This window comes from Diadema antillarum, unplaced genomic scaffold, assembly GCF_040938485.1.
Source record: "Diadema antillarum isolate AM-2024a unplaced genomic scaffold, OU_Dant_1.0 scf00000116, whole genome shotgun sequence".
Lineage (NCBI taxonomy): Eukaryota > Metazoa > Echinodermata > Echinoidea > Diadematoida > Diadematidae > Diadema > Diadema antillarum.
Window position 1 is genome coordinate 600,904 of NW_027271005.1, and position 17,690 is coordinate 618,593.

At 40.1% G+C, this 17,690-nt stretch overlaps 1 protein-coding gene across 1 annotated transcript; it reads left to right on the forward strand.

The window, feature by feature from the left end:
• Nucleotides 1-11,253: 11,253 nt before the first annotated feature.
• LOC139719893 (monocarboxylate transporter 5-like) lies at nucleotides 11,254-16,740 on the forward strand. The gene is made up of 3 exons (XM_071631278.1): nucleotides 11,254-11,359; nucleotides 12,592-13,464; nucleotides 16,595-16,740. The coding sequence occupies exons 1-3, from the start codon at nucleotides 11,254-11,256 to the stop codon at nucleotides 16,738-16,740; spliced, it is 1,125 nt and encodes a 374-aa protein (XP_071487379.1).
• The last annotated feature ends 950 nt before the right edge of the window (nucleotides 16,741-17,690 follow it).

Here is a 17,690-nt window from a genome sequence, read left to right on the forward strand (position 1 = left end):
GTGGAAAAGTAATTTTGAGGGTGTGTATGCATGCTTGTGCGTGCGTGCGTGTGTATGTGTGTGTGCGCGTATGTGCGTGTGCTGTCAGTCTGGAAACTGTAATGGGGACTGCAATACATAACGGAATATGATACATTCCACTGCGCAGTCATTTTTTTCCTTATGGATTATGGAATGACGGTGTGAAACGACAAATTACTGGCAGCAACATCGGGAGAATTACATAACAATTGAAATGAATGTGAGCGAGCAGAGCGAGCGAGGTTGAAAAATTTGACATTTTACAGTCCCCAAACTGCCGTTTGTAGCTATATTTTTTCGCTTTGGAAATTAAGTGGGCGCACCGGACGCAACTGCTGGCAATTACTGGCAACGACATCAGGAGAATGACATAACGAGTATATGCGAGCGAGCGAAGCGAGCGATCTTGAAAATTTTGACATTTAACAGTCTCCAAACTGCCGGTTGTAGCGATATTTTTTTCGCTTTGGAAATTAAGGGGGCGCACCGGGCGCAACTGCTGGCAATTACTGGCAGCGACATCAGGAGAATGACATAACGATTATATGCGAGCGAGCGAAGCGAGCGAGCTTGAAAATTTTAACATTTTACATTCCCCAAACTGCCGGTTGTAGCTATATTGTTTCGCTTTGGAAATTAAGGGGGCGCAACCGGCGCAACTGCTGGTAATTACTGGCAGCAACATCGGGAGAATGGCATCACGATTAATGCGAGCGAGCGAAGCCAGCGAGCATGAAAATTTTGACATTTTCTGTCCCAAAACTGCCGTTTGTGTAGCTATATTTTTTCGCTCTGGAAATTAGGGGGCGCTCCGGACGCAACTGCTGGCAATTACTGCCAGCGACATCAGGAGAATGACATAACGATTATTATGCGAGCGAGCGATCTTGAAAATTTTGACATTTTACATGCAGTCCCAAAACTGCCGGTTGTAGCTATATTTTTTCGCTTTGGAAATTAAGGGGGGCACCGGGTGCAACTGCTGGCAATTACTGGCAGCAACATTAGGAGAATAACATAAAGATTATAATATGCGAGCGAGCGCAGTGAGCCTGCAAATTTTGACATTTTACAGTCCCAAAACTGCCGTTTGTGTAGCTGTATTTTTTCACTTTGGAAATTAAGGGGAGGGGGTGCACCGGGCGCAACTGCTGGCAATTACTGGTACCAACATCAGCAGAATGGCATAGCGATTAAATGCGAGTGAGCTTGAAAATTTTGATATTTTGCGGTCCCAAAACTGCCGTTTGTAGCTATACTTTTTTGGCTTTGGAAATTAAGGGGGGTGCAACGGGCGCAACTGCTGTCAATAACTGGCAGTGACATCAGGAGAATAGCATAACAACTAAATGTGAGCGAGTGGAGCGAGTGAGCTTGAAAATTTTGACATTTTTCAGTCTCAAAACTGCCGTTTGTAGCTATACTTTATAATAAGGGGGGCGCACCAGGCGCAACTACTGGCAATTACTGGCAGCAACATCAGGAGAATGGCATAGCGATTAAATGCGATCGAGCGGACCGAGTGAGCTTGAAAATTTTGACATTTTGCACTCCAAAAACTGCCTTTTGTAGCTATATTTTTACGCTTTGGAAATTGAGAGGGTAGTCAATGGTGTCGGTTTATGTTCATGATTTGGGGAGGTATGACCAGCGAGGGGACGTCGAAGTGACCAAATGGGGGAAGGATATCCAAAACCTGCACTTCAGAACATCCTCTAATATTATTGTTTGTGTTTGTGTGTGTGTGTGTTTCATATACATGAAAAAGTTAGGAAATAGCCCAGGTCAAGTCTTATTATTGGCAATGCAAGGCATTTTGATATAGACTAGTATGTAAAGCAACACTGCAAAATCATTAATGATCTAGCTTTATTTATTTTTATTTTATTTCTAATCTTTTGTCAGGGTAGTCCATTCACCAATAAATAGTGGTCTTCCATGGAGCCCTGAATAATATTGATGAACATATGTACATTAAATAGCAAAACGTATATACAGAAGATGACATAATACAGTGTAGATACATACCAGCATACTGTACATTGCAAAGTAACATAAAAAGTACATGCCACAGCAAGAGTTCACTAGAATGCCGAAATACCAATTAAAAACGCTATTATACAGGAATGATAAAGCCCAGAATGAATTTCGTGTGTTACTTACAAATAGCAAATTTGCTTAAACAATCTCTTAAATGAATATATGGAAGAAGCTGATCTAATTGAATGATCTAGCCTGTTCCATTCAAGTACAGAGGATACGATTGGGCTGCACTTGTGACAATCAGAGCGAAATCTTGGCACACATAGATTTCCACTGTCTATTAGCCTTGTATGATGTTCATGTACATCACTAGGCTTAACTAAGTGCACCTGAAGGTACGAAGGTGCTAAGTTATGGACGCATTTATATATCATCATAACGCTGCTGAAATCAAAACGTTTGTCTAGTGTCATCCATTTAAGACTTTTGAATAAATCAGCCGACGGTGTGTCATATGTTTTGTCCAAAATTATTCTTGCTGCCCTCTTTTGAATTTTTTCTAGCTTAGTTGTATGGTATTGAAATCTGTTTGACCAAACAACAGAACAGTAATCAAATTGTGGTAACACTAGACAATTATAAAGTAATTTTAGGGATTGTTGGGGCAAAAAGGCCTTCGCTCTCTTTATCATGCAGACACTTTTTTGGGTACGTTTACATACATTTTCGATTTGTTTAGACCATTTCAGTTCTTCATCTATTAAAACACCTAAACATTTAGTGAACTGAACTCTTTTTATCCGACTACCATCTAATGAAATACTGAAATTTTCAATTTTCCCGAGATTAGCACGGGAGCCGATAATCATGACAGAAGTTTTGTCAGTGTTAAGGACGAGCCGATTTTTCTTAATCCACCCCATTACTTTATTTAGTGCAACAGTTATCTTTTCTTCGAAAACTGTTGCGTCATTAGCACTGACAGTGAGGGTCGTATCGTCAGCGTACATATCTATAACACCTTCTGAAGTACACTCGGGTAGACTGTTGACATATATTGAAAATAAAAGGGGACCAAGAATTGACCCTTGAGGTACACCCAATTTAATAGTTGAAGGGTGGGACTTGGCTCCTTTGAATTGCGTCACTTGCTGTCTGTCACTTAAATAGGATTTAAACCAATCTACAGTCGTCTTACTACACCCTATACACTTTAATTTATGTAAAAGTAGGTCATGATCTACAGTGTCAAATGCCTTCCGAAGATCTATGAAGGCAACTACAGAAATTTGATTATTATCTATATTCAAAGACCACTGATTCACAAGTTTTGCAAGAGCAGTTGATGTGGAATGAAATGGTCTAAAACCAGATTGATTAGGGTGTAGTAAATCATTCGCATTCATGAATTCGCTCAGTTGTTGATGTACGGCCCTTTCGATAATTTTACTCACTGTTGGTAAGATTGAGATGGGGCGGTAGTTATTCAACGAAGAAATATCTCCCGCTTTAAATATCGGTACTATACCCGAGCCTTTTTCCATTCACGTGGAACAACTCCCGTAGACAGGGATTTGTTGATAATATCGCAAAGAGATTCTGCAATAACATTCTTTGTCATCTTTAAAAGTTTGCAGCCGATGTGATCTTCTCCGGTTGCTTTATCTATGCCAAGAAGCTCGATCTGTCTCAATACAAAATCTCTCGTTATCATACTTAAATTAAATTGAGAATGAGATGGAATAAAGCCTTTGTCCTCATCAAATATCATTTGCGAAGTATTCCTCTGCAGGTCTTTTGTAATTTTAGTAGCATTAGATATGAAAAAATTGTTGAATGCTTCAGCAATACCTGCGTTGTCCGATACTTCTGCATCATCAACCTTTATGGTATTGGGAGAAATGGGTGATGATTTAGGCGTAAGTTCCCTCAAGCTCTTCCAGATTTTCTTACTGTTGTTACGATTTTGTAAAATTTGGTCAGTGTTATACTGTTTTTTTCTTATTCTCATGAGATGAGTAACTTTGTTTTTTAGATATTTATAGGTACTCCAAAGATCATCACTATTGTTAGATTTAGCAGCTTTGAGAACTTTATCACGTTCCGTCATGAGCTTAACAATCTCATCAGATATCCATGGACATGATATAAACGAAGCGTAAGGTACAAAGGTGTACATTCTACATCAAATTGCGCAACGTTACAGCGACTCTTTTTGCCGTTCGGATGTTCTGAGTACACTGCACACATCCTGCTTATATTCAGAATGCCAACCAGGAATCATGCTGAATCGCAATATTTTGTCGGCTCCGGACTTTTTGCACAATGTTTCACGTTATATACCTCTTTAATTATGGTTACAAGAAATCTTAGAAAAATATTTTATTTCTTGATCCCCCTTTCATGTCGATTTCAAAAGCAGTTTAGTAACCCTTGAATTACCATTTTGGTAAGTTTTTTATTCTTTTTTTACGAGCGGATGCGGGGGGGGGGGGGGAAGCTTGGCGCCCCCCCCCCCCCCCCACACACACACACACACTTAACAGGGATCGAATGTACCACTGTTTTGCATGAAATATAGAGTATGAGGGAAGTGGCAGCAAAAATATGAAGACTTTTTGTTTTTGTTTGGTTTTTTTTTCTTTTGCTTGTCAGCCGACTTTTGGTGGAAAATCAGACCTTGAAAGAACGAGGAGTTTTTGTTGTTGTTTCTCTTATCTTTTGATTTTCTTTCTTCTTGACTGACAGGTGATTTTGACCCCCCACCCCTCCCTTTAAAAACGTAGCATAGCCCTGAATAATGCCCAAATATATTCAATGAAATGGTAATATGGATCTCCCTTTCTTTGTATGTAATAACGTACCGGTATTATCTTCCTGTAGGTATTGTATTTTTCTATTTTCTTGATTTAAGTCAATAAAGCAATCATCCCAGAGGCATCGTTCTGTAATGATGGTGGGTGGGGGAGGGACTTGGAGTTGGAATATCTGTGCCAGGGAGCGGAGCGACCGAATGGGGGGAGGGTGTGGGAGGGGGATACCCCCCTCTCAGACGAGGAAGATTTTGCATTTTCAGACCTGAAATTAAGCGATCTGGTGCACACTTTTGGTGAAATTTTGGATTTACATGTTTACAATGTAGGCCTATAGGGCTATACTATTTGACGTTGTCAACGTCTGGGTCATACCTTATGTCGATATTACTGTCTTTGCGAGCGAGCGAAGCGAGCGAGCGCTTGAGAAAATTATGTATACATTATCCTACAAGACTATTCAGCTCTGTTACCTGTCTGGAGGCGGGCGTACGAACGTCATGCAATATGCCAAAAGTGATGCAATCACATTTCTGCTTCCTCCATTTTTTCCCTCAAATTTCGGGGGGGGGGGATGATTGTACAGGCCATCCCCCCTCCTCCATTTCAGGGGGGGGGGGATATATCCCCCCCCCCCCATCCCCCGGGATTTACGCCCATGGTGTGTGTGTGGGGGGGGGGGGGCAATGCACGGTGCAATGTGCGTCCCTCAAGAACATACATGCATCCCCCGGTAATATTGGAGGTGTTCAAAAAGGGGCATTAAATGCAAATAATTTGATATTAAATGATTTTAGACATTAAGTGTAAAATCTTAGTCGATACCTAGTTGAATCATTACAAAAAATCTTTCATTGCAACAACTTCCCATTTTCGTCTTGCACAGATGCACTGCGTTGGCGAATAAAATATTCCCACACCAGACACTACAGAACAGAACTAACTTATAGGTCTGCTGATACTGGCACGTCATGACAGGGCTATTAGGAGTGTCGATCGTGAAAAAATTAGGAACTTTTAGTTTTGTGCGCCTCCGCCAACAAAAAAAGGAAGAAAAGAATAAAACCCGGATATGAATGGGTCTAATGATTATATTATCAAAACTCATTCAAATTATTGCATATCATTTTATCTTCAAAATTTGTGGTCAAATCATGAGACAGAGTAATAGTAGCTTAACTTTGGAGGAATAAAAATTATTCACTTTCCGGAAATGGAAGTGGCAGCTAAAGGCTTTTGTTTTTATATTAGTGTTAATAGTCTGGATCCCCCCCCCCCCACACACACACAAATTAGCTTAAATTAACTTCAATTATTAAGAACAAAAAATCAAAATTTGAGGCAGTGCATTGTGTAGCGTTTTTTCTCACTTTATTTTGGGAAAATAAGGAAGTTGATAATTTGGCAAAAAGCCGAAAGGTTCAGCTCCCCTCCCCTCCGCCGGCGAAATTGTGCTCGTATAACCAATGTTACTACTAGTAATAAATATATGAAGCATCAGTATAGTTAAGACTTAAGACCCCAATTTCATGAATTACTTTTACAAAAGATAATGAAGAGGGGAAGACCGGATAGATCGCCGTTTTTTGGTGTAACGCCTGCCATGCATAATTATTGAAAAGGGCGCAAAACAGCATTGGATAACGTAAATAACCGACGCATTTTGTGTATAAACAAATGGGAGAACCTGACCCAGACCACACCCGTGTAGCCAGGGGGACGATGGGTGTGGTCGCCCCCAAAACGCAAAAAAAAAGGAAAAGAAAAAACATGAAGAAAAAAAGGAGTAAAAAAGACAAGAAGGTGAGGAAAAGAAAGAAGAGAAGAAGTAGAAACGTCGATGCTTCGATAATACACAAAGCGCGTCACAGAATCGGTATAGCATGCATTGCACACACATAATAATTATGCATCATACACAATTTACGGTACCGCGTACGGTATATAGGGAGCTTTAGATTTTAGACGCGCGGACGTTCAAAGAGAAAAAAACGTGATCTGAGTGTGCGCAGTAACTTGATCCGCGCTACTGCGCACGCTCAGATCGTGTTTTTGTCTCTTTGAACGTCCGCGCGTCTAAAATCTAAAGCTCCCTAATACCGGTAAACGGTGAACATTATGCGCAATGTATCTTCGCGATTCGGCCAGAAAGCAAAGCAGGGAAGAGAGAGAGAGAGAGAGAGAAAGAAAATGAACACAAAAGAAAGGAAAGGCGGAATTCAAAACGGAAATAAAAGCGGTAAAGACAGCTTTTGTTTCATTTTTTTTAACATCTAAACATTGTTGAAGAGGGGTGTTGAACAGCTCAAACACCTCCCTTTTGCCCAAGGGAGGTGTTTGAACACCTCAAACACCCCCATTTCGGCAAAGGGGGGTGTTTGAACACCCAAAACACCCCCCCTCGCTACGCCCTTGATCATTAGGTATCAATGGAAAGAAGAAGAGTTTCCCTTTCTTCACAACCAACATTGCGCTCTAGGTACTTTCGGTACCTGGGAATAGAATTTTCAGTTAAACTACATGAAATGGTTAAACAAAATTACCGTGAAACAAGGCAAGTGCCAAATTGTGTCTCGCCCATTCGCATAGAAGAAATTAATGTTAATCTAATTCCCCGAAAGACATTGACCCGCCTATGACCTTTGACCTGATGGTGACCTTCAACTCCCCAAGGGACATTTACCATCCAAGTTTGGTCCCAAATGGACAAAGGGATAGAAAGTTAAGAGCCATAATCGAAATGCGCCGTAAAAACTTAACATTGGGAACTAAAAGTTTGTTGACCCCTGTCTGTAACCTTTGAACTTGTGGTGACCTTCAACTCCCCAAGGGACATCTACCATCCAAGTTTAGTCACAAACGGACCTATGGATCAAAAGTTATTACCCATAATAGAAACGCGCCATAAAAACTTAACATTGGGCTCTAAAAGTTTGTCGACCCATGCTTGTGACCATTGACCTTGTGGTGACCATCCACTCCCCAAGGGACATCTACCATCCAAGTTTGGTCACACAAATGGAGTTATGGATCAAAAGTTATGACCAATAATAGATTCGCGCCATAAGAACTTAACATTGGGCCCTAAAGTTCATTGACCCCTGCCTGTGAGCTTTGACCTTGAGGTGACCTTCATAATATATATGGTAAATTGTGAAACTTTGCATGACCCCTCTTCCCTCGAAGTTTGATTGCAATTGAAGCCCAGAGTAAAGAGTTATTGAAGTTTTTGTAGCGTGACGGACAGATGACGGACGGACGGACTACGGACGGACGGACGGACAGACGCCGCAGGCGATCCCTTAGTCTCCCCTCACCTCCGGTAAAAATGAAAGATATTAAGGCCGTGTCACACCTTTCCGGGCAAGCCTTGCGTGCGACTTGCAAAGAACAATTTTGACTACCCGGAGGTCCACGTAGATGATCCGCACATGACAGTACCTGGCATGTATCTCAACCGTAGTCGCCCGGAGGTGCGCGCGCATATTTCTTTACCCGCAACCGTGTTTAGGCCCTGTCACACCTTTCCGGGCAAGCTACTCGGGCTTGTTACGTGTAGGGATTTTCTAGCATACCGGACATTCCTGAGGGCGGAAAAGGATTTGAGCGAGTTAGCGCATGTGTCTTACTTGCTGGACGCGTTCTAGTTAAATTATACTTGCGAGTATACTGTGTGACCTTTGTACCTGTCGCGTGGGGGCTGACAACTCAGTGAAGGAATTCCTCTGATGGAATGGCTGAAATCCCACAGAATGTCATTATCTTGGCTGCATACGGGACTGCGAAGTACCTGCGTGGGAGTTGCCTGGGAAGTGCTGCCGCTAAGGGCCTCCTACTGGCGTTCTGCGTGGACCTCTGCGGGCATTCCCGCGACTCACCCGGAAAAAGTTTGGTCATGCTCAAAACTTTGCTGCGGTTAAATCGGACTCGTGTGAGCACCTCCGGGCAACTACGCGCTAGATACTGTCAGGTGCGGACCAACTGCGGAGAGCTCCTGGGAGTAAATTTGTTTCCCCGCAAGTCAAACCGCAAAACTCCCACCGTACGGTATGACAAGGCATGAATGAAAATTGCAAACATTCTTCTTCGCCCGCTGAAAATCTTCTACGTGCTGGAAACTACCTCCTCGCCACAAGCCCGCGTAGCTTGCCCGGAATGGTGTGACACGGCCTTTAAAAATGCAATGACCTCCTGGTCTAAACGATCACTTACTGTTTTAGGAAGAGTTACTGTAGTGAAATCATTATTGATGTCAAAATTAAATTATTTGATGTTATCACTTCCCAAACCAAATTTTTAAACATTGACAAACATAAATCGTTATTTTTATTCGTTTATTTGGGAAAATAATCCGGATAAGATAAATGGAAATCAAATGTGCCAATTGTATTGTCATGGTGGTACAATAATGATTGACATTTTCATATGTGCCAAATCTCTTAAAATGTCCTAGATCTGAAGGTTTATTTGTGATCCGCAGACTGAAAATTACACGTTCCACAGTTCCGTTCTTTCTTGCCCCAATCAGTATTGTTTCATGTATTTATGGGGTCATTATACTACGAAAAAAAAATTGCCAATGCAAATTCCTCATGGTTTAAATGTGATATTAAAAGATAGGAAAGGTTGTTCTGATATTTATCAAATGTTTTTGCGACACACGTCAAACATTGTAACAGTTTTGTAAAGTGGAGTAGCATGATTTTTTTTTTTTAATTCAAGTTCCATATTCCACATTCCATATTCAGGTTTCATATTCCATTTGATTTCGGAGTAAAATATGTATAACACAACATTCAATTTTAGACATAATTTCACAAATGTATAAGGACATGTAATAAAATTATGTGTAAATATGAGGAACCTCCTAAAAAGCAGTGCTTGTAGGATGTAGATTCCAAAGAAATAATATATGTTGGATCTTAATGATGAAACATGGTCTTTATACTGTTTGATTCCTTTTCAATGAACTATTGATATTAATATGAGGTGGTTTCAATATAAGATTCTCAATAGAATATTATTTATGAAAAACGCTCTTTCAAAATTTGGTTCTGTAACAGATAAAAAGTGAACGTTTTTTAATGATAGTGAGGAAACCATAATGCATATATTTTGTTCATGTCCTTATTCAAATAATATATGGAATAAGTTTGATCGATGGTTACTTCTGAAGATAGATAAACCAATTGTATTTACAAACCAACATAAGCTGTTCGGATTTTATGGTCTCAATAACAGTGCACTAAACTGTATGATGATTGTTATAAGAAGAGAAATTTTCTCAGCGAAATAAAAAAAAAAACGTTCCGTCATTCGAACATATAATATCTGAGATAAAATGTCATTTTGAGATGGAAAAATGTATATTATACATTTTTCCATCTCAAAATAACATTTTCAAAATAACATTTTCTCTACAATTCATTTGACTTAAAGTCAAATGAATTGTAGAGAAAAGAATTTTGTGAAGTAATGGGCTTTATTAATTGAGTGTTTTTGAACGTTTAATTAAAATTATATCATATCAAAAGTGTTTTCAGGGTTGTTTCTGCTAATGAAAATAAAAGAATAATATAAATTATATGTTGTAAAAAAAGTTAAAGAAATTTTATCATAAGTACAAGTGCAGTAGGCCACTTTATGTCGATGACTGAATTATTATTCTGTTTTGTATTAAAAAATTATTTGTAAATGTCACTTTCTGAATAATATGTATAAATAAAACACCCTGCGGAAGGGGAAAAAACAATGCGTCTCCATATTGCTGTAACCGACAATTACTTCATAGTAGCCCTCGAAAATTGGATTGCCTTTTTTTAATACGCACAGTATTGTTGAATTAGCTTGTTCATATTTCACTGTTTTCGCTCATGTACTGGCCTTATCTTGCTTGTTTGTGCTGTTAGTTTCGTCTCAGTTGGATTTTTACGTTTCATTTAGTTGTATCAGTCCTATGAAATAAAACTAATGTATTTATATATTCACGATTAACTTAATTGTTATGTTAAATTGTTAATTGTTCAAGGAACATGAACTTGGTCAGGTTACAATGATTTTTTTTAAAGAATGTTCATTGTATATCATAACTGGGGAACCACAATCTACAAGCTTTGCTTTTCAGTTGGTCCTGCGTCTTTATCCCCCTATTAATTCATCCCTTTTAATGTTTATTTTTTTATTATCCCCTTCAGAATATAATGAACCCCTTCTACTGATTACTTATGTTGAAATTTCTTTTCTTTTAACACATTGCGCGCATATTTATGTTACTGACTATTTTGAGATTGGAGATTGGAGATATATCTATAATGAACTTGAACTTGAAACTTGAATTCCCAAATGCAGTTGTATAACAGTGTGTATACTGAGGCAGGCCATACTCTCGGTCCCTTACGCAGGTCCGCTGGTGTATTTCATGATGAGGCTGGTAAACATGAGAATCCTGACCGTCGTGGGCAGCATTCTGTGCTCCGTATCCTTGATTTGCGCCTCCTTGGTTGAGAATCTCTTTGTCCTCGGCGTCCTTATGTTCATGACAGGTGAATGATATCAAGGACAATCAAACAACTATATCAAATGTTAACGTACGGGTTAAAACGCGTAGGGCCTAATGCCGCAGTAAAATCTGTCTCAAAGTTTAAGTGATATTCCGCTACATGCTCAGGTTTATACTGAAGTGAATATGCAAATTCATACAAACAAGTAGAAATTTCACTAAATTGAATTAAAGGGTACGAAAGAATTTGAATTGAATTATAAAAGAATGATCTCGGTCACACAAAACATGTGTTTGTTATATGACTTGATAGTGATAATTACTTCCCATATGAAAACAACTTTAAAAAATTAAGATGTATTTTTCACATCAGTTTACTTTATAGGTACTGATCATGTAGCAAAAATGTAGTATCACGGGGGGTGTAGCAAAGAATCAAAAGTTATTTTTTTTTATTCAAATAATCGAAAAGTACACACAGGGGTATACCAAAGGGCTGTACCGGGCTGCTTTGAACAGTAAGCTTTAAAGAGGAAACCCACCTAAAAATAAACCCCAATGGAACGCTGAATAAAGACGAAGATTTGATAAGAAGGAAGATACGGTATTTTGAAATTTCACATTTTTCGGGAAACATTTCTTGACCAGTCCTAAGTACTATTCAAATAAGCGAGTTGATGATGTCACATGTCCTCATAATAAATATCCCATGTATTAAATGATTCTATTAAAAAAGAATATCATATGAAGTAAAAACTAATATTTCAGCTATCGCAGCTATAAGCATATCCCCACATAAAATTTGTTATCCTTCTTATTTTATGTATATCTTTTGAGTAAAATTTACAACTGAGATATGAGCTTTTTTTTACATCTTATGATGCCTTATGTTTTCTCTAGGTAATGATTAGGCCTATAGATGAAGTTGTTTTGCTGAATGGCTTTAATTCATGGATTAGCAGGGAATATTGCACTCAGTTTTATCTCCGATTGTGCAATATTGTCCCTCCCCCACCCAACACTCCCACCCCAGCTCGTGCATGTATACCATCCAGGTATCCCATCCAGGTATTCCGTGCAGGTATAACATCCTGGCCGGTATCCCATCTATTTCCATCCTGTCAGTGTATAACATTGTGTAATGTAATTATGAAGATATGATGTGAGGCATGTTGTTTTTTTTTAATTCGTATCTCTCTCTCTCTCTCTCTCTCTCTCTCTCTCTTTAATCCTTAGGTCTGGGGATGTGTATCACATATCTCGCTGTTATCATAGCGCTCAACGACTATTTCCCGGAGTCATTTATTTTCTACACTACGTTATCTACGTTCGGTGAAACCATTGGAGCCTTCTATCTGCCTGTTATTGCTGAGAGATCCCTGGAGGCCTACGGTCTTTCCGGCGCATTCCTCATTTTGGGAGGAATATGTTTGAACGTTGTTCCCTGCGCCTTAACACTTAGACCACCAAGAGATTATTCAAGTGTCGACTCCCATTGCTCTGCCACGGAGAAAAGTGATGTCATTATTACGTCAGCCGACGGACCGTCGTCTTCATCCGCTGATAGCGATAGCGACAGCGACTTACTCTTTCTTGACCAGTTAAAGATTACTGATACATCGAACAACACGTCGTATCAAGAGAATGCTACTGCTTCGCGGGGGAATATGATGGCAAAACTGAAATCATGCGTGTACTATGAAGAACCGTTGTACACTTTGGTCTCACCCAGTTTCTTTCTGATGTATTATTTTTCGTATTCTTGGCTTCTTTTTCTAATCCCAAGAGCGGAATCCCTCGGGATCGAGAGCTCGCGGGCAGTGTTTCTCGCCAGCATCGCGGGTGTTGGAGGCATACTTGGTAAAATTGCACTGCTCATCATCACGCACGCCCAGCTCGACTTGAGCATCATGTTGGTTACCTGTTGTTCAATTTGTGACATTACCATCTTCATCAACTCCTTGAGCACGACATACCCTTACCAAGCCGTGATGGCCTTTATTCAAGGCGTCACTGTCTTCATGGCTAATTCAATTGGAGGGGTACTCTCAAAGTCGACCATAACGAATGAAAAAAATATGCCGATCGCCCTCACGCTAATGGGATTCACAAGTGGCCTTGGTATTCTTGTGGGAGACATGACTTCAGGTATCATTCCATGATAACTCTTGTTGAAATACATTTTAGGTAGTACATTATAGCCTTCTACGAAATAGAATTTGTGATAATCAGCAACGTTGGTGATAAACGTTATAGTGGGAGTTGGGTGGCAGTAAGAGGTAAAGGCCGTGTCACACTAGCCTTGCGTGCGACTTCCGAAGAACATTTTTGCTATCCGGAGGTCCCCGCAGATGACCCGCACATGACAGTACCTAGCATGTATTTCAAAAGTAGTTACCCGGAGGTGCGCACGCTGGCTCTATTTACCCGCTGCCAAAAAAGGCCCTGTCACACCAGCTAAGCGGGCTTATTGCGTATGGGGATTTTTCAGCACGCAGAATAATTTCTGCGGCCGGACAAGGTTTAGGGCGAGTTTGGCGTGGGTATTACATGATAAACGCGTGATACCTAAGTCCTTCTTGCGTGTATTCCGTTGAACTGCATGTTAGGCGCGTGGGTGTCACGTGATAGCTTCGTGATAGCTTCTTTTATGTCAGTTACGGGCGACATACGGGCTCTGCGAAGTACCTGCGCCACAACTGCGTGTTATCTGCGTACTAGTCGCCTGCGAGGTGAGTGCTAGCCTGAACAATAGGCTGGTTCGAGTGGATGGGCAAACAATCATTTGTCAACTAGCTTTCAAGAAGTGAAGATGCCCCGTAGACGGAAAGTGCACAAGGGCAGAGAACGTCCAGTGGATGGACAGCCACAAAGCCCGGAAGATTCACAGCAAATGCATCAAATTGCCGCTGAAGTCCATTCGGCGGATGAAGCCCTGTCCGAAAGGGACCAGGTAGTCCTCGACGCCACAGAGGACAGAGGACAAAGAAGAGAATGAGCCCACAAATGGCACGCACTCCCTTCACATAGGCATAGATCAGCGGGCAACTTACCTACTTCAAGTGGGTCAAATGCCTGTGAATTGCGGCGGCTACGGCCCTCCTACGGGTGTTCTGCGTGGAACTCTTCGGGCAATCCTCGCGACTCATCCGGAAATAGTTTTGGTCATGCTCAAAACTTTGCTGCCGGAAAATTGGACTAGCGTGCGCACCTTCGGGCAACTAAGGACGAGATAAGTGCTAGGTACTGTCAAGTTCGGGCCAACTGCGGAGAGCCCCGGGTAGCAAATTTGTTTCCCCGCAAGTCAAGCCGCAAAACTTCCCCAGATACGGTATGACAAGGCCTTGAGCATGCTCAAAACTTGTTCCGGAAGAGTCACGGGAGTTGCCCGTAGAGGTACGCGCAGAACACAAGTAGGAAACCCTTACCGGTAGCACCTCACAGGCAACTCCAAAGCAGGTACTTCGCAATCCCCGTAAGTCGCTCGTAACAGAAAATGGATCGGTTTCCAAGCTCTCACGCGAGTCACACGGAACGCACGCAAGTAGAAGCTAAGTAGCACGCGTCTAGTAAGTAAGAAACAAGTGCGAAAATTGCAAACATTCTTGTCCGCCCGCGGAAAATCTTCTACGTGCTTTAAACTACCTCCTCGCCACAAGCCCGCGTAGCTTGCCCGGACAGGTGTGACACCGCCTTAAGGAAGAGACTTCTGAAAGTAAAGCAAAGAAAGAACACTGCTGTTGCAAATGGAAGTTGTACAGAGACAATCATCACACAATAAAAACATGGATTGCATCACTTCGTGTAGAGCTGAAATTTCATTTTACAGTAGCCTAATGACTGCCATACATCAACAGATTGCTTTGTCTTTATAGTATTGATAATAAATTCTCTTTTGGTTTTACTTATTTCAGCCGTTACACAATTTCTTGCCTTTTTAGATCGTGAGTCATTCTAGCTTTTCATTTCAACTTGTTACGATCTCTGATGAACTGTCAGTGGTCATTGATCCAAGGAAATTCCTTTTTCTTATACGTTTACGTTTCAGGGGAGTATTATCGTCTCTTACTTTTAAAAGTTTTCTTTCAAAAGCAGAATACGCAGTACTAATATAAGTGACATTATAAACACAGCCCCAGCGCAATGTACTTCTTCTGCATATTCAACAATATCTCCTTTTTTAATATTTCTGCAAACTTTACATCTTTGCGAGTGTGCTTTACACATTTTTGTTTATCACATAATATACAGGAAATCATACAAAATTCACTCGTGTGGATGAAGATACGACTTGAGTTAATCAGGAAGCTTCAGTCAACTCATTCAGAGGATCACTTTGTCGGGACTGACGACCTGCAAGCATGTTACGATTAAAATCGCCTAATATGATATGATATCATCCTGCTATATATCGTCCAGTTTATGAAGTACAGGTTCAAACAAATCAAACATTCGAGCATTAGCGTTTGGAAGTCTGTATCTCCTAGTAACTACAGTTGATTTTACATTCGGTAATTTTCCCGAATGTAAAAAACTGCAATCATTTTCCCAGGATTCATCACATAAATCTTATCTTACGTTTTTATATAACCAATTATTTTTTTTTGATAAATTGCTGCTTCTCCACTCATGCGATTTCTATCTTTTCTAATTACATCACATAGATCAATTTCAATTTCTGTATTCAATATCTCTTCACTCAGATGTGTGTCATTATAGAGTCATCATTAATGTAGAGTCAGCGGTGTCCGATTGGCCTATCAGGTTCGGCGACACGGTTCGGTCTGACTGTTCGGTCCACATAGTCTGGTTGCCAGAGGCTGAACCTTGTTTTACCTTCTGCCCGATGTTTTGTGATGATTTCAACCTATTTCGAGGAGCTAAATCCGAATCTGAATGATGCAACTCTTGCATCCTTAGAGGCTTTAAGATATTCAAAATGACCACCAATTTAAAGTGGTCGCCAAAATCTGAGATTCTTATACATACTGTATATTTCTTTTTGAAAAACTGGACGTAAAAATGGAGTTTTATCGCATTTACAGAGAGCTGAATGCAAATCAGAACGATTTTGCATACTTTGCATTTCTTGCATTCTTGAGATATTCAACTGGATAGCCGCTAGAACTTATATTCCTGAATATTTCCTTTGAGATGATGAAAAATTTAAAAGCTTTGATGGTTTAACCATGGAGGTAGAAAACTTATCTTTTCTACCTCCATGGTTTAACCTATGTCTGTCTCTCAGCATCTTTCTTTGCCTTTGCTCCTTTCCAAGGTCACATCTACGACGTCACACAGTCCTATCAAGCCGTCTACAATACGTTGGGACTTCTCCTTTTTGTGGTCATCATCAACCTGTCCGTATTCCTGATCCTCCGCTTCCGGGCAAAGAAGCAACGAGCCACCGATCAGCGAACATAAACATTATAATCACCCTATGGGGTTTGTCTTTACAGTTCTCTTAACACAATCAGCACCTGCAAATGACTATCTGAAGGCACAGGTATATAACTTTACAAAAATAAAGAAAGTTGTGCGGTACACATCACAGATTCGATGTATTTTTTTTCTCATGTCATATCATAAGCAAAAGGTCACAGGTCAATGGTAAAGCGAAAGTGATAAGATTTCGCTTTTACCACCGTATCGCGGAAATGGGTCAAGATACCTTTATGAGGCTTTTTTTTTTTGTTTAATAGCACAATTATGAATATTGTCACGCATTTTCGTTTGGATATTTGATGTTACATTATGTGTATATCATTACATGTTTTTCATTGCTTTCATGATCATTGTCTCAGTGTATGTAAAGGATGTCTCGGTAACGCTATTGCAAATTACCTTTATGAGGCTTTTTTTTTTTGTTTAATAGCACAATTATGAATATTGTCACGCATTTTCGTTTGGATATTTGATGTTACATTATGTGTATAGCATTACATGTTTTTCATTGCTTTCATGATCATTGTCTTAGTGTATGTAAAGGATGTCTCGGTAACGCTATTGCAAATTACCAGTTTATCTATATAGCCCAATCTCAAATTGCTTTGCATACAGCGCTGAGTTTTATCTAAACATTATGTTTACACAATTTGTGTCTTATTTGCCATAATTTTGAGAAAATTTACCTAGAAGGAAGTTAAGAAAGATTCTAGGAGATGCATGCACCATGTGATGATGGTACTGTATATGCATTCGACTGTTGCACACTACACTTGAATTGTAAATAAGATAATTACTATTAGGGTTGACGAACGCTTGCCTAGCATACTGAAGTTACGGCATAATGATCACTAGTATGTAAGCGAGACACCACTGTGAAAAAAGCAAACGACACAAAAACAGCCCTGTTACAGCAGATGAAAGGTTCA

Excerpts from the sequence above, each read along its gene's own strand:
- LOC139719893 (XM_071631278.1), top strand. The coding sequence starts at position 11,254 with ATGAGAATCCTGACCGTCGTGGGCAGCATTCTGTGCTCCGTATCCTTG. Across the intron at positions 11,360-12,591 it reads CGTCCTTATGTTCATGACAG|CGCTCAACGACTATTTCCCG; the intron begins GTGAATGATATC and ends CTGTTATCATAG. Across the intron at positions 13,465-16,594 it reads TGTGGGAGACATGACTTCAG|GTCACATCTACGACGTCACA; the intron begins GTATCATTCCAT and ends CTCCTTTCCAAG.